This window comes from Scomber japonicus, chromosome 14 (assembly GCF_027409825.1).
Source record: "Scomber japonicus isolate fScoJap1 chromosome 14, fScoJap1.pri, whole genome shotgun sequence".
Taxonomy (NCBI): Eukaryota; Metazoa; Chordata; class Actinopteri; order Scombriformes; family Scombridae; genus Scomber; species Scomber japonicus.
The window spans coordinates 20995376-21018216 of NC_070591.1; the positions used below are offsets into that span (position 1 = coordinate 20995376).

Consider the following 22841-nt stretch of genomic DNA (forward strand, 5'->3'; position numbering starts at 1 on the left):
AAATTATTATTTAAGTATAAATGCAAATTATGCACAAGCTAACTTACTGTGATAAGGCAGTCTATGCCTCTTGATCAACAAAGTCAATAGGATTAATCCTTAACATCTGTATAAAATGTCATGGAAATCCATCCTATAATTGTTGAGATATTTCAGTCTGTACCAAAGTGGTGGATAACAGCCAATACTGCCACCCCAAGAACCATGTATGCAAATGATTGACTAGCATTGATTTAAACATTGTCAAATTATCGTGGATAAACTAAAAGTCTCACCCACAACTAAAGAAGTACATGGAAGAAAAAAGCACATGCTGTGTAAGGAAACACTCAAAGTATTTACAACTTACACACTTATCCTCAGAGCCAGAGGCAATGAACCGGCCACATGGTGAGATGGCTGAAGAGCATGGATGGCAGCGATTTAGATGGTTCTCATAACGCCGTACACACCTGAGGAGGAAATGTGTATAATGATGAGAAATTAGGTTTATGGAACTTATTAGCAAAGACTATGAAATAGAAAGTAAAATCTTTATTAAGATCAGTATTACTATTTGATACACAAAATGTGAGATTGAAATATCTTTGGTTGGGAAAGCATTTCAATCAAGTGCAATCATTTTATATTAAATTGGTCTGTTATCTCATACAAAGGTTGTACAATAGGAATGTGTTGTCTATTAATATACATATACTGGCAGGAACAAAATATCACCATTCAGTATTCATGTTTTACAAACATCTGAACCCCTTGAGAACAAGGAGTTAAGCATGACTCAAGCAACACACAGGAAAGAGAAGGTAGTAGATGACGAATGGCCCCCTCGTGCAACTGCTGTGCTGTTTAATTTGGTTTGCAACAGCATGTAATGTCTTTGCCATGTCTCTATATGGGTTGGCATGTTGGCAGAACAGGCCTCTGACAGGATCTGGTGAGAAAATTTCTTTGACATTCACATGCTAATGTCATTAAGCCTGGCTAAAAGTAGGTCAAATTCACTGGTGACCATGACGGAATTTGATATACCCATTTCCAGTGAGTTACTGAAACATATTCGGGGTAGACAAATTATAGTACTCTGTGGACACTTTTGTTTTTTGTGGTGGTGTTGTATTGAATGGTATTACTGTATTTTGTAAGGTGTTCCTCTCATACTTCCATTATGTTGTCACAGCCAGCTAACTGCGGCCCTTAAGAGAGTAAGTCACAAAGTCTAACTGGCTGCAACTGAGGACCATTTATACAGCCTGTCCTCACAAGAAAAACGATATAGATCTAAAATTCAGGCTGGCAAAAACAACCTATAGTTAAATTTATGCCATCTAGCAGCCATAGTAATTATGACCCAGGAGAATGATGCAGTTCAGATGACGTCAATGTACAGTGACCTGATAATGAATTTTGCCGTGTTTGGAGAAGGTTGGTTAGGTGGATGGCTAGATAGATAGTGGACCTTGCTACAGGAGACCACTGCTCGCCTCAGTAAAACATTGTTTACTGTTGCCATGACAACAACGTTTGCATAATTTTAATGGGGACCTATTATGCTAATTTACAGCTCTTTATTTTTATTTTTTGACATGTACATTACTTATTTTACCTTGCAGTGTTGTGCAATGTAACAATGTTGTCATACCATAAAACTGAATTATGTTAACAGTGATTTATAACCGTTTTGGAAAGCCAGGGTGCATTATATGTCCACTAGATGGCATAAATGTAACTAGAGTTTGTTTTTGTTGGAGTGAATGTTAGACATACCACCATTTTTTTTATGAGTTAGTAGTCTGAGAGAGCCACAAATCTATAGTGTCTTGACAATGCTAAAAAAAGGACCTGACTGAAAAACTAGTGCTGGAGAGTGGAGGCAGCTATCATCAGATCCAGCAATACCATCAGCTAGCACGTGCTGGCAAGAGTTCTAGACCATTGTGCAAATCTAAAATTCTTTACCAGTAATTAACTCAGCTAAGTTTATACATTCATTTAAAAAACAAACAAACAGAGGCTTACAGATGAAAATTGGGCATTTGATGACGTGTTTCACTAATGACAAAATCTCAAAGGACTGACAGCTAGTGCAGCCTGAAGTCTAGACTGTGAAGAATAGTGCTGAGTCTTTACTGCATACTCTGTTACCTTCTCAGTGGGAGCTACTCATGATATAAACGCTGTAAAATCTGACCTTGAATCATTACGACTACATGCAAGAAACAGAAGTATCTGCGTCAAGATCCTCCTTACTACTTCTGGGCAAACAGGTCTGTAGCTAAGCTGACACAATCTGTCATTGAAACACTTAAAGCAGGCAGTGTAACACGTTGAAGTAAACATTTATCTGTATTTCTAGGTTAGAATGTGGATCTAGTGTTTTGACTGAAGGAGAGGAGATGCTGGACTGAATCCCACATACACACATCCTCAGTGTTGTGATTGATGACTATCCGGCAATTGCCTGATGACTAACACAGACTGCATTGGAGGGTCTGATCCTCTTGAGTGAGAGCCTATAAGGTTACTGAATCCACCTGGGTATTCAGTGTCAGTTATCAAGGTAATCAGCAGGCTAATCATGGCTCATTATTTACAGCAAAAATATTTCACCAAATTTAACTGTCAGTGCAAATCAAGTGAAAGCCTATTTTTTCCTGTATCCTTCAGTATAAATACATTATTAGTCTATTTAGTAATATAATCAATTGCTCAGAATGAATTTATCAGATGATGAAAATTAACCATCACTGAAATATGAAAATGCAGACCACAATGTTATCTCTCTCACTTAGATTTTAGTGACTGAGAATGATTTCAAACTATATAAATGCTGGTGTATAGACCCTGTACACTTTGACAAATGATGGTTTGCCACATAATTTGGAAATGTAAGGAGAGGGAGCTTAAAGAAATAAACTAGAACCACTGCAGTAGTTTACTTTGCTTATGAAACTTGTAAAGTGTGTCAAGCTTTCAAAAACAATTTCCCTAATTCATAGGTCTTAGATGTTCCCATGTGGGTATCATGCATGTTTGTGCCTGTGTCTGAAAAGGAAGCGGCAAGAAGTTCTGGGGATTCTCGGGTGACAGAGCAAAATAAAATCAAGATTGAGTTTCACTAGTTTCAAATGAGAGAAATGTACATTTCCAGTTGTGGTTTTTCTGGAAGTTTTCAAATCTGATCAAAGCATTTACCTCAGCTTTTAACCCAACCTAAAGGTTTTATGAATGGGAGATACTGTATGTGTCTACTAAGAACACTATTGTATTAGTAGTGTATGATGGCTATGCCCATGGCCATATAAAGCCATTAAATATGAATGTATTCTGTCTGTCTTTAGATTGCCTTTACTCAGACAGTCATTCATCATCAGTGTTTATAGACAAGCACATTAAGGTCATACAATTACTCTGTTAATGACATTTTTCAGATGGCAGCATAATTTATTACATATTTATTGATAAAATAGCTATGGCCCAATAAAATTGTGCATTTCCAACTAAATATCCTGCTTATTTAATTCAAGTTTTACAAGATAGGTTTCTTGATTGCCTACGTGATTTTATGCCTGCCAGCCAGAAGTCTATACACGTAGGTATAACTTAGGCTAATAAAAATAGTTTCATTGCAATTATTTTTTCCCCCCAATAGCTAGGAATACTGTATGGGTCACATTAGGTTTTATGTGCTGAGGTTTAGAAATATCCATTGTCTTTTCAGAAACAATGCCCCAGTAACTGGCTAATCCACATATCTTGGTTTGACCAATTTTTATTGGAATGTTGTCTGATTAGCTTCAGCATACTCTCAGTATGCTGTTAATATATTGAAGCTACTTAGGCTCAAAGCAACAAGTATATGAAATGGTAGTGGTAGTCTCGAATACAAAAGAGAAGAAATAGAAAGAAACAAGCCAGGATGTCACTATCTGGCACACATTTGAGAATGCTCATGAATGACGCAGATGAGTAAAACAGTTAGTTAAAGGCTCAATTAATGCTTCCAGCATTTTGAACATGAGAAATCATTCCTACGCTGCTGATTATGCTTCATATTGGGTAACATATTGAGTTATTGTTAAATTGACATATTTTGAGTCTATTTTATTTTATATGCAGCCGGTTTTGTGGTCATAGATTATATTCAATCAGCACATTAATCTTGTTAAATCCTGCTACCCACAATTCAGAAATATTGTAAAAATCAAACAAATGCTCCCCAAAAATATAGCTGAACAACTAATCCACACCCTCATTTTCCAACCACCTAATTCATTATATACTTGCCTAAACGATACAGCAGTTGACCGTCTACTGTTAGTGCAGAATTCAGCAGCAAAGCTTCTCACAAACACTCAACAGGGAAGGGAACACCACAGCAGCCCTGGCCGACTTAAACTGTCTCCCTATCCGTTACATAATTCAATTTAAGATTTTATTTATTACTGTTAAATCCCTACATGAGCTGACTCCGCTTTACATTTCAGAACTTTTAAATCCTTATTCTGCACGGAAACCCCTCAGGTCTGAGAGTCAAATGTTGTTAAAAGTTCCGTGGTCCAGGCTGAAAAACAAAAGGGGATCATGCTTTTACTGATTTTGCTAACACTGAAGAACAAGCTCCCCTTCAGTATCAGATCAGAGTCAGTGCCCCAGTTAAAAACTGCAAACACTGGCAGTTGTATTTTTTTGTCTTTTGAAATGTTTTAATGTTGTTTTTTATATATTGTTTTATTTCTATATGTTTGACCACTGTTTTCAATTTCATTTTTTGTGTATGATCTTTAATTTTCTATTTAATTTTTCAGCTTTTTTACTCTCTCTCTCTCTTTTACTTAATGGTATTGTATTTTGAAGCACTTTGTAACTTAAGTTCATAGCATTATAATTATGATTATTATTGCACACTTAGTGCAATGCCCTCTGTGAGTGACAGCTACACTTCTTCTCATAAAGCAGGGGCCGGTTGCAATGGTAATTTATGTAAGCTCATATTTTATGGAAGATGTTCATATAGGACTTACACAAACTAGGGCCAATTTAAAAACAGTGGACCAGGTATGTAGTGTTTTGTGACTGGCTATTTTTATTAAATAATTTTTTAAATTTTACTCAAGAAAAGGAAATTGCAGATAGAACGAGCAGATATCTCATGGTCATGGGGTCAATTGGAGGAATAGAGTTAACTTTTCTATATTAAAAAAAACATCGCTTCACTTTTGGCTGGTGATGCCAAAGTAATTATTTTTATGGCAAGAGATTTTAACTTTGTGCAAAATTCAAAATTAGATGAATTCCTTGCAGATAGCGGACTCATTTTTGAAAAAAAGAGAAAGACTTTACTTTTGGGTCAGGGGCCCATGGTAGTTATTCTTGGATATATTTATTTGTACTTGCAAGCAAAATATTGACAGGGTTGCATCCTGTAATATTTCATCTCAGATCATGAACCCATAACTCTTCAACCTTGGAACTAGACTTGAAATATTGGCGGCTCAATGTATTCAAGCTGTGTGACTCTCTCATGGAGGAGAGGATAAGATGACAACTGAAGAGTAATTTTGATTCTAAAAATAATGGGAATGTTTTACCTTCAATTTTATGGGATGCGTCAAAGTCTGTAATGATATAGCACAGTGTAAGGGACAAAATTAAGATGACTGAGGGTCAGTGAAGGATATATCCATGACGAAGCCAGCAACTGATCAGGCCATTGACAAGCTGATACTGGTAACAGAGACTCTAGTCATGGGTCTACACATCAGTTTGTTGCCCACAGCTAGCTATGTGTCACAGCTAGCTGCAGCATCACACACCAGCTGAAACAATAAGTGAGTCTCCAAACTGAGAAAGAGGCTGTGCACATTTACACTCGTGGTACAGCAGCAGTAACTTCATTAACACTGGATCTGTCAGGATCTGATGGTAATCAATGTTCCGCCACACATCTACACAGATCAACTGTTTCAGTGGAATTATTTCTAATAAAGCAGCCCTTATAGATGATACCTGAGCTCCATCAGTGCTGTTAGGACATTTTTATTTTTAAGGAGATGAAGGAGATGAAAGTCTGAGATAAGCCTATCATCCAATATCCACTAATCCCCCTCATGTCTGACTGAAGATTACACCCTAGATATCAATGCAGTATCATTTAATGTGTCACAAGCTTGAAGGTTTGAAGAGAGAGAGAGAGAGAGAGAGAGAGAGAGGAGTGAGTGATGGTGCTTCACTGTTTTGAAATGAGGCTCATTAGCATAGAAAGGGGCCAAATGTATGCATACTATCTAATATACACAAAGCAGCACAGTTTGGGGTGCATTTCACCCTTTGCTGGTACTTTGTGAATTATGTGGTTTCTTTTTGACCCCCTGTCCCCAATTTTACCCATTATCATCTGGTCCTCCTAGGTGCTGCTTATGTGCAACATTAAGGCAGGATGGCTTACTTGTTAACTACTTCCATCATTAGCTTCAACAAAAAATGTGTTTAATTTAGAATTATTATTGATTAAGATTTTTTAAAATGTATTTAAGTTAACATGTTCTGGATGTAGTCCGATTAGATGTATGACTTATACAGTATGTACATCACATCTACAAGCATGAGTGAGACATACATGGACATATACAATGTATGTAGTTTATATATTTTGTCATTTATCAAATTTACATTTGTAATTGTTCACTATGAAGAAATAATCTTTTTGGCCCTCATAGAGTACCAATATTTGCATTTCACTTATGTTAACCCTCTGAGTGTTGGTACACATGAGATGGATTTTTGATAGATATGATTGTTTTATATACAGTACCTTATGAGACTGCTTTCCAGCTCTGGTTAATCATTGACCAGATTGGTAGCTGGCCTTGACAAGGATATAGCCTCTGCCGATTCCACACTAGTCTTAATTTGGTCCCTTACCCCGCACTTTAGTAATTGAGAGGTAAAACTATTTTGATGTCAACTGCCTTAAAGGAAATAATACAAGACAACAAATAGTTTAAAGGGGGAGGACATTTTAAAAGCCCAACAAAAATATAGACAAAACTAGTTGAGCTATTGACATTTAAAGCAGAAGGGGCCTTTAGATTTACTGGTCTGACTGGCTATGAGATGGGAAACGGAAAGCATGCTTTTGGCATTCCAGGAGGTGGACACCTATAATTCTGCATCTGTCTGAACAGAAAAATATGTATCATAATGTATCACTTTTATCTTATTTTATTGTGTGTGCTATTCTCTTGAAATAATATGTTTCCCTCTAAAGAACTTTGATTGGTAATTGAAAATGTTGGATGAACTTTGTTGTCAAGGCTTATTCAGGACTGTATGTAATACTGTTATACTACCTTAAATGAAAATAGTTGAAAAGCACACACACAGCAAAATAACTAAGCAGAACATTAATTCAGGGGAACTAACTCTTTTAGTGGTTAGTATTAGCTATAGAACTTTATCAAAGAGGAAAATAAAATGAACAGGGCCGACAGAATGAAAAAGTGTTCCTACATATTGTTTTCATACATCTGTATATTTCTCAGAGGGATTGCATCTGCTGAGGGATGCTTGCCGACAGCTCTAAGAATCTGAAATTGACCTGGAAACAAGGCACAAATATTTATCAGATAGCAATAAGATTTTGACGGAGTCTGGGATGAGAAGTTAAACACGGAAGCCGTCTCAGACGTGAAAGAATGAAGTACTTAATAATGTCTTCTACTGGGCCAAAAGAACATTTTGAAATCCAAGAGGGGCTACTTGAATTATCCTCCTTATATGGATATCTGCTTCTAAGGGCCAAAGAAAAATTATCTCAGCTGCGCTCTTTGAAAATTGCTGATTCACTCATCAACTTAGGAATGCCAGTGTAAGAAACAATTATTTAATTTGAATTTAAGGTAATTTTGCACTCCCAGTAGAAGCTGAGGAATAAAAATAATAATGGTGTCTTATTTGATATGCTTTAACATTTAATGCTCTCAGCTAATTTCGACATACTGTAGTAGATGAAGAAACCCTTCATCCAGTGCAATCCCTTATTGGAAAACTATCACCTATGTGTCTAAAATGTACATTTATAAAGTATTCAAGCTTATTTCTTTCTTATTTTTGGTAAGTTGCCTCATTGTAGAGCCACTAACAACATTTTCCCTCAGTAATTCCTGAGGAGACTGAGGCACAACTCATTGCCTTTACACGCCTTGCATGAATTTCATTGCACTTGTCTTGCCTGATTTTCCACATTGAAGATCAACTGATTAAAATAAATAAGACAGAACAGAACAAAATATCTTAGTGCCAACCTAAGTGTGCGAAGGTCCCAAATCTTTACACCATCCGTGACCGCACTGGTAAGGAAGAGGTTGTATGAATCTGGAGCCTGTGTGCTGAACATGGAGCCCTGCGAAATATACACAAAGAACAGAAAAAATGCCTAGTCAGCCAATGCTTGACTGAAACAGTTTGTAAATTAGCTTCTCATATTCTCCAGTACTGGAAAATTCTTTTTCTGTACATCCTGCATGGGCAAAAAGTTTTAATATTCCTATTCTAGGTCCCAAAATCATTACCTGTAATTACAGGCAAAAAATAAAGACAATGTAATTATAGTGGGGTTGAAATGGGGAGAAAAAAAAAGTTATTACATTTTGTGATGTTTTCCATCTTTTATCCACCACACTGAGGTAAGCCTCAGCTACAAATATATAGTTTCCACTGCACATCTATACATGGATTCCATATATGACTTTACCCACAGTTATCAGATGACACGTGCACGTGAGAGAGAAAGAGAGAGAGACAGAGGGAGGGAGAGAGAGAGAGAGTGAGAGTGAGAGAAAAAGAGAGAGAGAGAGAGAAAGAGCGCAAGTGTTTTGTGTTTAGATTTCCATTAAGAGTGTGAGAACAGGAGCCTTATAGGGCATTTCCAGTTCCATTTTCCGAGAAGTCCTCTTCTCTGATGAGTTCCAGGTGAATTTTGCGGAGGAGGTGATGGAAATTTGAAGTGGGAAAAGCTGCTTCACATGCTGCAGTTCCTGATGTTTGTTCCTCCTCTGGATGACAAAGCGAGGGGAGGGAAAAGTGATGTTATGTGTGCAGACTCCAGGCAAGGGCAATCCCTGTGATCCGCAGGTATTAACCCTGCAGCACCCAAAGGCCCTCGGGCAACCAGGCAGAGGACCCCACATTGACGCAACAGCCAAGCTGAAACAACACAGGCAACCCACAATGTACAGCACACAATAGCTGGCGTGACAAAGATCGAGTTTAAGGTGTAAAGTCAGCTGTGTGCAGGGCTGCATCAGTGGGTTAATGCATTTAATCCATGCCACTAGCTGCAGTTTATCTAGCTAATCCAGGCTGCCCTGAGTGTCAAGCATGCACAGGTCAACACCATAGACTGTATGGTCAACACACAGAAGTGAGTAAAGTCAATACCCAAGGGTCACTAGGTACAGGACCCTCTCGCTTGCACACACACCTTTCTGTATTTCAATATGTTACATAAACATCTGTAGAATTGGTCAAAATTTCCATACTTTTATTACATGGCTTGCAAACATTTATGACTATATATGGAGAGGAACTAAGACATCAATTTCTCTGTAATATGTAATGTGATAGTTGTACAGAGATGTAAATAACACACGGAAACCTAGACTTTAATGAATAAATTTATTGCTGATATTTAAACGTTAATTTTGAGTTATGCAGTACTGCATACTTCATAGCACTACAATAGCTTTGGATCTGGGTCCAAGCTGTCAACTTGTTAGACACCAGCAAATTGGGTCCACATTGGTTCAAGACAGCAATGTGGGAGTAAGGCCATATAAACCAGGACTGCATCATGGAACAGCATTACTCTATGGCCATCATCCAGCCTGGAATCTACTCCTGCCATCTCTATGGCAGTCTTAATCCTGATGCACCAGGGATTTACATTCAAGCACTCAGCAAGATAAATGATGCTGATGATGGCACATCCTGTCTGTCTGTCATGGAAACATTTGGGTAGTTTGAAAAAAAACACACAACGACGGTCTTCATTCACAGCACAGAATAACACTTTTATTCCCCTCAAAGACGATCTGCGCCTTATGTAAGTCTTGCAACACTCATAGATTTCTTATGTAACACTATAACATCTGCCAAATAGTAGAGCCTTCACAAGTAAGATTGAGGATAGGGCTCACACTGCCCATTGATGCCAAGTCAAGCAAATTCTTTGCTGTGTGTGTCTGGTCTAAACGTCACTCAGTCTGCCTGCGGTGTGATGTCTTCACTTTTATCTATTCGTAAAGGATATTGGCTAAGTATGAAAAACCATGTATCTGATACATATTTGACAAAACATCATAAGCCTCAGAAACTTAATTGTGTGACTTTTTGAAACAATAATTGTTATTCAGTTATTTAAAATGACTTCAAAGGTAAGTGCTATTTTCAGGACACCCACCAGTATGGTAAAAGGCAAACTGTCTTAGATCAGAATGAGGAAACACTGAAAGAAAATGTAATGTAAGTATGAAAGTATGAAATCATTTTGCATTTTAGAATCACACTCAATAAAGATGCTCTATTAATTATGTAATAAGGTAGAGCTGAAGCTGCAGACTATGTGATTAAAAACAATGGTGATATATTAATCTTAACTGGATTTCATTGGTCACAGTCACAATAGGAGTGAACTTGTTCACAGTTTCCAGTTTTGCTGTCAATGCTGCTTAATCAAACACTGGTATCTACAACTATTTATCCAGTCATCACTGTTTTTATATCAATATGCAGGCTCTGACCTTAAATAATAAAATGCCATGAACACACTTCTCTCACTCTTTGTATATCTGTTGACTAATGATGTCATTATTCATGTTACATTGTTTAGATGGCCTTACCTTGTTCTGTGTAATGCAGTGGATGGGTCTGCTGTGGGCATCAGGCAGCTCTGAGGCAACTGAACCTTTGTTCATGTCAAATACTTGAATGGACCGATCTGAACCACATACCAGGACGATGTCTGACACAGCTTCTAAGGAAAGTTATGTAGGAGCTGCAGGTATGATAGAAATGCAGTGAATGCAAGGTACTGGCATATATATGATGTCAAATCAGTCTTCTTAGACATATTTATTTAGTAGTCAACATTCCAAGACATAAAAGAACATACATGTAGTGATGCCCTGCTGGCTGAATTGTAACAGTGCATGCCAGACAAAGTAACCACAGCTTCTCTCTCTCTCAGCTTTGGACCTATGTTACATGTCATACCCCTCTCTCCCCCTTTGTTACCGCTTCACACAAATCCTATAAAAGGCCAAAATGCCAAAGAAACTCCTTAAAAAAGAGGAAAACATATGAAGAAAATATTATTTCAATTTAGAAAATCATAACATTTGTTTTCTTGGTTTTATTAATTATTTATTAGTACTGTATGTATTTATTCATTTATAGTTTATCTCTACTGAACACTTTAATTTCTTTAAGACTTATTAATTTTATACTCTACAGAAATATACATGTATATACAGAAGGTTTAGCAAGTACATTATTAGAAATGTATACAATTCATAGATTAAAATTTAATGTAATCACTGAATATCTACTTTTCAGAGAACAGTAGTACAAAAATATCTCATGACAGGATCTAGTTCATCCAAAAGTGCAGCTCAGTGGATTTATTACAAAATAAATGCATAGTAGACCCAAACAGGGGGTTGGAATGCAGACATTCCTGAAAAATTAAAGACAGCTAAATGATTTACAGGTAAAATCAGCCAGTGGAAGCCTTGAGGCAATGGGAAGATTTTATGAAGCACAGACTGATTGCTGTGGTTGATATGCTCTGAGTAAAACTACTGAAGGGATAGGTTCACTTTGTCCTCCACAGGATTAAAGTTGTCTCAAACATAACACTTACTGTCTCAAGAATAATAATAAGAAAAAGGATACAGGAGAAGAAATCATTGATTGCAGACAGGTCCGTAATGTTCGTTCCTGATTTTGTTGGGATGCATTTTGCCATTTTGACAAAACTCCGTTGCTGATATCTACAGTAAGAAGGGCAAAAAGTTGCATCATTTTCTGAAGCTGTGTAAGTAACCATATTTTTAACAAACATAATCACTCTGTAAACCAATCAGTCTCCATCTCTCCTTTAGCTTTGCAGCTCTGCATAGTTCAGACAGAATTCAATACAATTTACAGATTTTTTCTTTTCTTTTCACTGACTGATGACAGATTATGTATTTTCCATTCACAAGATGCATCATACCAACAACAACCAACTACCTAAAAGAAGAAAAAGAGGGATAAGCAACATGCACTGCTAAAATGGGATCTGGAAGCTCTTTATTGTCATTTCCCTGGCTTCCAGAATAAGACCTGACAGCTTACAATACACAGTCAAGCAGTTTGGGTGGTAATGACTGTCAGCAGTGTCTGTGGTAGCAGCTAAATAAAGCCAGATCCCCATCAAATTACTAACAAAGCAATCTCACAAAGCCTGCTTCCTAAATAGATGAAGTGACTTAAAACAGACCAATTTTTTGATCCACAATCTCCTTTTAGCCTGCTTCGCACACTTGTATATATCAATGTATTTGCAATGGAATTCATTATTACAAAAAAACTACAAAACCCAATTTACCATCAGGCATGACAAAGTATCCAATCCTCACATCAAACAAGGTGGAACCAGCAAAACAGGTGCACATGCTGAACAACAATATTCTGTGTTTAAGTACATACCTTTTGATGTCATCGTGTGTGGCGTCCACATTATATAGGTACAAGTAAAGAGAGTGTCCAGATCCCAGGAGCAAAAATTTGTCGAGATAATAAAACTGGGCACTTTTGATGGGTTTTGAGAACATGCTGTTAGCCTAAAGGAGAAAAAAGACAAAAATCAAGATGACCACTTATTATCATTGAGACATTCATAAAGCAGGAAAATGTATTAATAAAATAAAGAAAGTAGTTACAACACATTTTATAATGCTTGTATTTGTCTTACTGTTTAATTATTGAGAGTTTGTTAACCATGAATTAGACCAAGACCTTGAAAGATTTTGAAATTAAGATCTTTGTCTAATGACCCCATGATGCTTCAAGGTTATTTTACAACAAAATCAAGTCACAGCTGAATTCTAAAAAGCATTTAATAAGCACTAACAGTAAGTACTGTCCCGACTCCATAGTTTTTAATTGATCAGTTGCTCATACAACCAACTCAAATGTGAAGTATTGTCTGAGTTATCCCATAAAACAGTATAAACCCAGAATAATACACTCGTGGGCATTTATGGTAGACAATATAAATCTTGAATGTTTGCTTCTGAAATCATTTACATATACTCCCAGACTACTTACTAGACTACCAACAATCTGTTTTGGGAATACTATGTGGTCACTAAAGTGTTTTCTTTCTAGACTCTTCAAATATAACTCTGAAAAGCTATTTGTACTTCTGGCTCACCCTAGCAGAGCTCTTTTCCCTTAAAATACTTGCATTTGTTGCCAAGTTGTTTCACAAGAAATCCAAGAAGTCAAAGGCTGCAGACACGGCCAAACTCAAAACTTTCTAAGTGAGTGGAGCAAAGCAGGGACGGTTAGCATAAGCCACATAGAGACCCCAGACCTCAGGACAAATCTTTATTTTCACTTGGCATTGGAAAGGAGATGCACTTCTTATTGTTGCATTAAATGTGATACCCAGTGAAGAAAGTAGAGTCTGCATATGATCAGTTTTGGATGATCAGTTTCTGAGTCAAGCAGATGCTCTGAACGACAAAGTCACTATTTTTGAGCCAAGAAACACACCATTTCATCATTCCAAGTAATTTGGCTTTCTCATTTAATTCCATGAGGCTATTTTTATTAGAAAAGGAAAAAGAGAATTAGCAAGTTTTATGTCAATATGTCAAAGATACATTTAGGGCATTACAAATAAATTCCACTATGGAAACTTTGTTATAAAGGTGCACCATGGCTGAGTTTCTAATGGAATACAAATAAATTCTTATTCCTATTTATTGTAGCATCTCATTACACATGGGTGAGAGAGTAAAAACCTATGATTTCAGCTCTTCGACAATGCATTAAGGGGAAAAAAAGAAGACAAAAACAAGTGACTGTAGATAATTGTCGTCACAGCAAGTCTTACGTGCTTCACAATAAAAAAAATAATAATATAGGGCACCCTATCCATCACCATTATAAGACTACATACCATTAAAAAAGCATACAAGAGTATACATACCTGAGAGATAACATATTCTTAAAGGATTTTTTTGAGGACAACAAATGAAAACATACAGCAAAACATTGTGGATACGGCAGCAACCACAGTGATTCAAGTGGTATCACATTCTCATTTACAACATGACAATTATCCTTCCCACAATCACAGCCTTCTTTGAAGAAGAGAGAGAGAGTAAAAATGTGTGTCTGTAGTTCTTTTTTCTTCTAACCTGATTTGAGTTTTGGAACTTCAATGTGAGGACATTTTTGCAATGTGATGTCACTTGGCTGGTTCATACTCCACTTCATTTTTAGGGTTGGGACTTGGGTTTGGGTTAGAATAATGAGTGAGCTAAAGTTTATTAAGGCTTGAGGTCAGGCATGATGGTTAAGATTAGGGAGAAAGGATGGGGAATGAATGTAGACAATACAAATGAATAAAATACGCAAGTGTGTGTTAGTGAATTCATGACACATTTACCATAATAATTGCAGGCTCTGGGCTGCCATGGGTCCAGATTCGCAGAGTTTGGTCTTCTGAGGCACTCAACCAGCACTGTCTGTTGAGGCTCCAGCTCACACTGCTCACTGGCTTGTCATGCCCTGCACACAAAGACATCTGCTCAGAATTCACCTGGAAATACAGCACGTGATTGCAACATTTACTTTTATGGTATTGTTCAAAGGATAAGACAGGGTGAGGAGCAGAGGATCACAGTGACCTACTGGTCACCTCAACTTTTGTCCTCTTATCTCTGCTGCCCCCCTGTGGACAGTGTTTTCTCGCTGCACTTTAGTCATCAAGTGGAAACAGAAGCTTGGCATAGATGGAGATCCACTCTTTCCCTGGCAATGTTTATTTTAGTGATAGGGTCACTAGGCAGTAGACAGAATTTATGTCCTAACCGAATTAATACTTTTATCTTCAATAGTGTGAAGAATAGTGAATAATTATAGTAGCGTAATCTTACAATACTTTGTCTCAAAAGGCTTTCAATTTCCCTCCATCACCAGGGTCTTACTGTTTGGCAAAAACAAACACGGCATGTACCAAAGTCATGCTTTGGAATATAACCACGCCATGCTTTTCTGGTGAATGAGAATGCTTAATCTACAATTTTGACAGTGATAACTGAATACTTGAAGTGAATACTTGGATTTTCCTGGAGTCTTTCATCTTAAGCCATGGATCCATTTCAAAGTGTGTCATTCAGGATAGCCAAAATAGTGTAGGTCTAAATCCAAGCTAAAGAAGAATTTCTTAGTTTTTCCTGTCTCCCTGTCTTAATGTAAGAGAAAAGTCCTTAACCTAGAACAGCTCTGAAGTGTGGCATAATTTGCAAGTCAATTAATAAATCTTAATTATAAAAAACAAAATAATATAATGATTAGTACATAACATAAACTGAATCGTTCCTTTGTACTGATGACTGAGGGCAAATATAACCCAGAGGTATTGAAGGTATGGGTGCTCATGTTCACTTCACGCACCTGTGTAGACAGTTGGATTGCCAGTAAGGGAGGACTTGTACAATAGCACTGAGTTGTCACCAAGACCGCACAGGATTTGTTTTCCATCACCTGGGAGAGACATAAAAACACAAAATTGTTTTACTAGGATTTTTCAGTCAGCGGTTTTCAAACAGAGCAGAAAAGTAAAGTGTTTTGATTTAAAACTGATAAGGACATTTATACTAGCCTAAATCATCAACAGTGACATTGTTCTTTAATTTATTGCCAATCAAAATGTAATAAAATGGGCTAGAACAATGTTAAATTAAATTACTGTTTTACCTTCATTCACTCCTCCAGTTGAGGTTAAATAAGACTGGTTATAAGACAGCTTTTATCAGTGCTGGTTTTGATTAAAAAAAATAATACAATGTCTTTGATCTCTGCAATTCAAGTGATTGCAAGCTGTATTTTTATGTTGTAGGACTATTCTATGGTTCTAAGACATGACCTTAGACGATGATCATTTTATAGTAACTAGCTGAACTTGCATCTCAGTGTACAAGTAAGTGCTCATTTGTATTTGGAGTAATTCAGATTAACACAGACCTAATCAGGAGTTGATCAGGTATCATGGCATTCACTGTACATTCAGTTTCACTCAGTGTGAAACCATCTCTTTTGGGACCGGGTGTATTAGGCATTAGGCTAAGTATGGGAACCCAGACATCCTTCTTCCCAGCAATGCCTTCCAGGTCCTCCTAAGGGATCCCGATGTTATCCATCTAGTGTGTTCTGGCTCTGCCTTGGGGTCTCCTCCCAGTTGGAGGTGCCTGGACTACCTCCAGCAGGAGGTGTATAGGGGGCATCCTGATCAGGTACCCAAATCACCTCCCCCCGGATGTCAGATCTTGAGCTTATTGTTCCTTTACGGATCACTTTGCCTTGAGAGTTATTGTCGACTTTACTCACCACCGATTGGTTATATTTGATAAACAATGGAACCGTTTGGATAATTGCTTGGTAAATGAACACAGTTAAATGTGCACTCCTTACAATGTGTAAAAAATGTAAAAAAAAAATAATGCAAATGCATTATCATATTGCTTTACAGATCATGGATAGCATTACATTAACCAGCTTCAGTCAATGTCTCACCTGAATACTGAAGGCAGTAGACTGGTTTGTTGGCACTGCGAAGATGAATGTGTGGAACAGTAGGTGCTGAAATGTCCGCTGGGTAATCTCTGAGGAGTAAACCTCTATGACAAGAAAAGCGATCAATAGTCACAGCAAAATTAAGTGTGCTTACACTGAAAATGATGATATGATGGAGCGCTTACGTATTTTTGGTGGCCTTTACAGAGGATCGGCTCTTCTGAACATTTGTTTTAGGTGAAAACATAACCCTTCTGGAACAAAACAAACACACAAAATCTTTACTTTTTGGTCTACAACAATTTTTTTTACTATAGAATGCATCAACGTAGTCTACAATAGATTTAGTGTTCAGTTTGTAGACTGCAATAGGTCCCCCAAGTTTAATTAACAATTTATTTGACATTTTGAGGAGTCTTGCATTAAGAAAGAAACTGGGTTGTGATGTCTTGTGGTGAGCTAAACCAGACTGTGGGCGAGGCTGCCAAAACAGCCTGTCAGGCTCAGACACTGGAGGGTTTGTTGGGAATGCCTCTCTGTCAGCACAAATTTTAACTCCCATCTTCCATTGTATGCTGGCACAGTTTAAATGGATCCTGTTCAAAAACGCAGTTGTGGGAGTAGCTGCAAAGAGCAGAGGGCTGAAAGTGGTTAGTGTTTCTAATCCAAAAGGATCTCAGGTGTTGTAATTGAAACACCAGGAGGAGATGCTCCACGTTGCCTGCCTTTGAAGATGTATTTAGAATGATGGATTATGAGGACCGTTGCCTGGGGTACACTGACAACAAGAGCACATCTACTATACAACATAGTCTTGGAGTGCCAGAGGATCCGATGAAGCTAAATTAAAAGGTTTCTGGGGAAAGAATGTCTGGGCAGCTGCAGTCTGCTTACCCAACTGCCCCTTTTAATGTGACCTGGATGAAGGTTATGTGTCCTAGAAGGGCATTGCCTTAAAAAAATGGCATTCTGTGGATAAGTGTTTTCCAGACACATGCAACACATTTTACAATGGGCAGCCTTTAGAGAAATTAAAAACCACAGGGAAATCCATGGAACATAAAAAGTTTAGTTCCTACTTTCACTGATGTACAGTTGCTCTTTAAGCAAATCAAATTCTCCTGTTTTTATCTGTCTTTCTCTATTTTAGCTTGATTTTATTTCCAATGTAACACTTTTAATTGCATTTAAATGTTTTTCTTTTACCATGTGTTGCTTTTATAGATGTATGCTTTTTTAAAATGCATTTTATGTTCTATATAAAGCATAAAATGTTGTTGTTGAAACTTGCTATACAAATATATTGCCTTGCCTTGCCAGTCTTATCAATCTGGCTGGTACTGTACCTTAATTTGAATTTCTATTGGGCAAAAAAGTTACTTTATCATACTTTATCTTTAACATACCTTGGGGAATTGTTGTATCCTGATGACTTCACCTTTGAATGGAAGACAAGAGGCTGTTCCTTTTTACCTCCTTTGTAAAAGAAAAAGGAGAAAAAAAAGACAGAACACAAACAGAAGTATTTCAATAAGCATAAATGATGTACAGTATATGCCCAGAGCAGAGACAAAAAGAAAAAGTCCCATATGTAAATGCACAGATAATACAATATTAGTCAAAGGTATAAAGGAAAAACAAATCCTCAGTATTATTTTTTCATTATACTGTAGTGGGTTTTCATGGATTATACAAGGAAAGAAGGATCCATATTATTGGCTGACCGCTTTGTGCAGTAAGCATGAAGTGCATCAGCCACAAACTGTGGGGATGGGGCATTTGCTCCCTGTTTGCTGTCAATGCCTTTACTATATTACAATGAGATCATTTTTTCCACAGCTATTAAAATGTGTTAGGCTTTCCAAAAACTGCTCTCCTGTCACATACAGGCTAAGTAAGACAAAGTTACATAATCGCTGCGTAGGAAATTTAAGACATCAGTTGCATCAGAAAAAAAGTATATATATATATATATATTGATTTAGCAAAGCTTTCACAGGAACATTTGTGATTGATAGGTCAATGAATTTATTTGACTAGCGACAAACAAAACTACAAACTGCAAGTAAACCTGGACAAGTTAGCTTTGTGTCTTAGGTACAGGTCTTGGAATATATTCCCATGCAGTTGCTGTATACAGCTATTATTTTCCTCAGTGATAGCAATCTGTTTTGTAAGGTATTACAGTTCAATGACCGCTTGTTATTGAAATTGAACCTGAAAACCCCTTTTTTCCACAGATTTATTGGTGTTGTAGTCCTATCCAGTCACACTATGTTTAAATTTTCCTGATCATTCAAAGCTTTCAGAAACCGAAACTCAACAGAATCCCTAATGAGTCAACAATGTCAATACACAACACATTTTTAATGGTTTCAATCTGCTAATATATTATTAAACTTACAAATCCTAAGCAGTTAAACAGATTCACCTGTCTGTGAATCATTTGGCTGTTACTAAGTATTGTCAGTCGTTCTCCTTTCCAAATAAGTACTGGCCTAAGACAAAAGACATCTGATGCAGACAACAGTGAAACCGACCAGCTCAAAACAAAAAGAAACACATCTGGAACTCTTTTTGATCCTCTAATCTTGAAGTACTTTTCATCTTTGATCATCATCAGTCAGTCAGTGTCAATGTTCACTGCAGGATTGGCTTGAGGTCTACTTTTCCTGTAAAGGGCACTTGACAATCTCTGAACAATTACTCTCTTCCTACCTCTTAGGATTTTGTATAGTATGTATTGTTTCTTTTATCTGCTCAGTCACAATGGGAACCACTGTCAATAATATTCTTTCCAATGAAGTGCTATGCTGTTTCTGTAAAAGCAATATTCTTGTTAAAGCTTTCATTAACCCACTATTTAACTTATTAGGCTAAATCCACATTTATTTGTATCACATCAGCAAATAGTAGAAGAAGGGGGAAAAAGGGGATATTTATGTACAAATTATTTATACACATCTTATCTTCAGGCCAACTGCACCATTCTTGAATGGGAAATATTAATTGTTGCCTCATTCATTACTAAACACTGTAGTAATAGTGAATGCATTATTTGCTTTTTTAAACTTGAGAACAAAATGTTTTGTGACACTAGCCACTCACATGAAGCACCTTCCTCCATTCCTTCCTTGTATTGTATGGGGTGGGGTATTGTGAGTAGTCTTTGATCTAGAACAAATTATAAATTATATGCAGGAAACTAAGCATTTAAGACCAGAATTCTAATTACCTGGCAACACATTGGCCTTGGTGTTGCTTAACAACCCTATTGACCTCCTGCTGATGTATAATGGTCATTTAGTTTTATGGGGCAGTAAATATATCTTTTTGCCCCTATAATTTATGCTGACTTAACATTAGATGCAAAGTGAGAGTTTCAGACAAATTTCCAAGTGGAGTCATATCTGTGTAAAACCACAGTGGTTTTAAAATATGTCTTTATTGTCATTGTACAAGTACAACGAAATTGAAATTGAAGAGTCTAATCTCTTCCACTCAGCTGACAATAGTGACTTTCAGAGACTTTAGACTGATTTAAATCTACAGTGAAGATACTGGTATCATAAACCTAAGGTGTCTATTGGTGCCAATCATATCATGCTAGCTTGTTGGTAAGGGGGCTAAACAATACTCCAAAGTTTGGTGAGGCAAAAATTGGCATGGCCATTTTTAAAAGGGTCCCTTGACATCTCACCTCAAGATATCTGAATGAAAACGGGTTCTATATCTCCCCTTTACATACATGCACACTTTATGCTAATCACATGCGGATTTAGGCAGAAAACATGAAGTTTTTTATTCTAAAAATGGTGTATTTGATCATTTATGCATACTGGGGTCACTAAACTGGTATTCATGAGTGATGATGTTATTTACCATGGTAGCCATTTCAATATAGTGAGACCTTTTTAAAACTGGACCTCACTGTATAAAATGACCTATTGTGACCTCTAGGATAATCACAGCCTTATGAAACTTGAAAAACAAGTGCTTGCCATCAAATTGCCGAAAAATGCAATTCTTACTGAAATCTTCAAATTTCAAAAGTTTTTGATACCAAATCACAGCATCAATTTTTCTATGGTATTCTTTAATGTCTTTGTATCTTAATGTGGTATTTTGGAGGGGTTTTTGACAATTTTATACATTCTTGAAGCAGTCTTAACCATTGTGGAAAAAAGGTTTCATAAACTAGAAATTCTACAGTCTAGCTGAAAACATCAGGATGTGTAAACTCGAATGCAACAGTTACAAAAGCAACAAATGATGAAAATAAAGCCTGCAGTCACAAAATACACCACCACCACCAGGAAGCCTATCTGCCATGTTCAAGTCTGCAACTGTAGAACTAAAAATTAAGAGTGATTATCAGGCTGTTTGGATTGACAGGACTTCACATGACTATTTTAGATCCTGTGATTTTAAGTGACAATGATTTGTTTTCAATTCAGGGCTGCCTGCATTAAAAGGACAAGGATTAGGCTGTCTCAGGAGTTCATTATAAAATAAACCACTAACTCTTGTTTTCAGACAAAGAACAAGAGATGGCAAAACTCAGACCTCCCTCTGTGTTAGTTGTTGAATTTGGCCCAAGAAAAAGACTATTCAAGCTTCTAAAAATGTATAAACCATAGCAGGTATATACAGTATGTCTCTAAGATATTATTTTGACAGTAACCAGAGTCTCTGGTATGAGTTATTACCCTACTGACCTGTGAAAAGTGGGGCACACAGTAGGAGAATGGAGCGAGAGCAAAAGTGAAGAGGTATCAGAGCAACTGTAGCCGAAGACTGACAGCAATTATGAATATGGAGCCAAACTAAGAGTCTGACAGCAGTAGAAATCATGTAGCACCTGAAGAATATGCAGGCCATGTGGGACATGTGTGTAACATACTGTGGGGAAATGTACAGAGAGCGCAATAATGTCCTACTAATGTACATGTAGCTGTGAGAATAAAATACAAGCTACAATATCAAACTTTAGCTACACTTAAACTTCTCATGCTTAATATATTCTAGTTATTGAAAAGCAGCGACAAATATTAGACTCATGAAACATTTTGATCTTTCATTTGAAACTGCAGTAGAAAAGGCCTCTCATTTGATTATGTCTGAAATACTTTCTTCTTTTTTGACAGTGAGGGAAACAGAAGTGTTTCCCATACCAAGGCTCTACTTGGGCGGCCTGCCCACGCAGATTAAGACCCACCCAGGTAGATAAAATCTGAATTCAAAACAACACAGATTTGTCCTGTGCTCTTTGCTGTGCAATGAATGAATAAAAAACAGAAATGCAGGAGGAAAAGTAAATTAATAGCGTCTGTTTCCATAGTAAATCATCTGTTCAGTGTTTGATGATTATTTATTTCTCCTTTAAAACATACCCGCTGTGAAAGCAATCAGAAAATGATGTTTTATTTCTCTCATACACAGGCTTTGTTCTTGCTAATACTGCTCCCTCTCTTCATTCTAGCACCTCTACACTACATCTCTTTCTCTCTATTTTTCTCGTCCTTTTTAAAATGAATCAGGGAGCTGACAACAAATTCTAACCTTACTTTTAACTTCATCAAATGAGGAGAAATGTCCTCTCATTGTCCTAAATCTATGCTAGAGCTCTTGAAGCAGCCGCACTGTGTGTTGACCAATCAGTGATGGTCATCCCTGCAAACCCCACCCCCAAAGTTACTGATGTGATTATTTTCTATGGAAAACCAATATTCAAATTGTGTGCTGAACATGAAACCAAGGCAATGCAACAGTTTATACTCCCCTGATAACCTTAGTATAAAATTATTCAAGCCAGGCACCAGGACTCAAGCATTACACTTCAGACCAGTGACATCAGAGTAAGAGTAACAGCAGCTGATTATCACCATCTTAAAAGAAGCCAACAGTCCTGTTTTGCTTCATGATTATATTACATTTTGGCGTGAGTTGACAACAGATATCCAATCTGCATTCACAGCTCTTTTGAAAAA

At 37.0% G+C, this 22841-nt stretch overlaps 1 protein-coding gene across 1 annotated transcript in view; it reads right to left on the reverse strand.

Moving 5' to 3' along the window:
* wdr27 (WD repeat domain 27) overlaps positions 1 to 22841 on the reverse strand; it is a 43441-nt gene that overhangs the window by 13206 nt on the left and 7394 nt on the right. Inside the window, exons 13-22 of the mRNA XM_053332752.1 lie at positions 18258 to 18327; positions 17037 to 17105; positions 16852 to 16955; positions 15733 to 15822; positions 14723 to 14844; positions 12751 to 12884; positions 11953 to 12050; positions 10899 to 11020; positions 8304 to 8401; positions 350 to 452 (exon numbers count right to left, since the gene is read on the reverse strand). Coding sequence (XP_053188727.1) covers positions 350 to 452; positions 8304 to 8401; positions 10899 to 11020; positions 11953 to 12050; positions 12751 to 12884; positions 14723 to 14844; positions 15733 to 15822; positions 16852 to 16955; positions 17037 to 17105; positions 18258 to 18327 — 1010 coding nt within the window. The remainder of the gene's footprint in view (positions 1 to 349; positions 453 to 8303; positions 8402 to 10898; positions 11021 to 11952; positions 12051 to 12750; positions 12885 to 14722; positions 14845 to 15732; positions 15823 to 16851; positions 16956 to 17036; positions 17106 to 18257; positions 18328 to 22841) is intronic.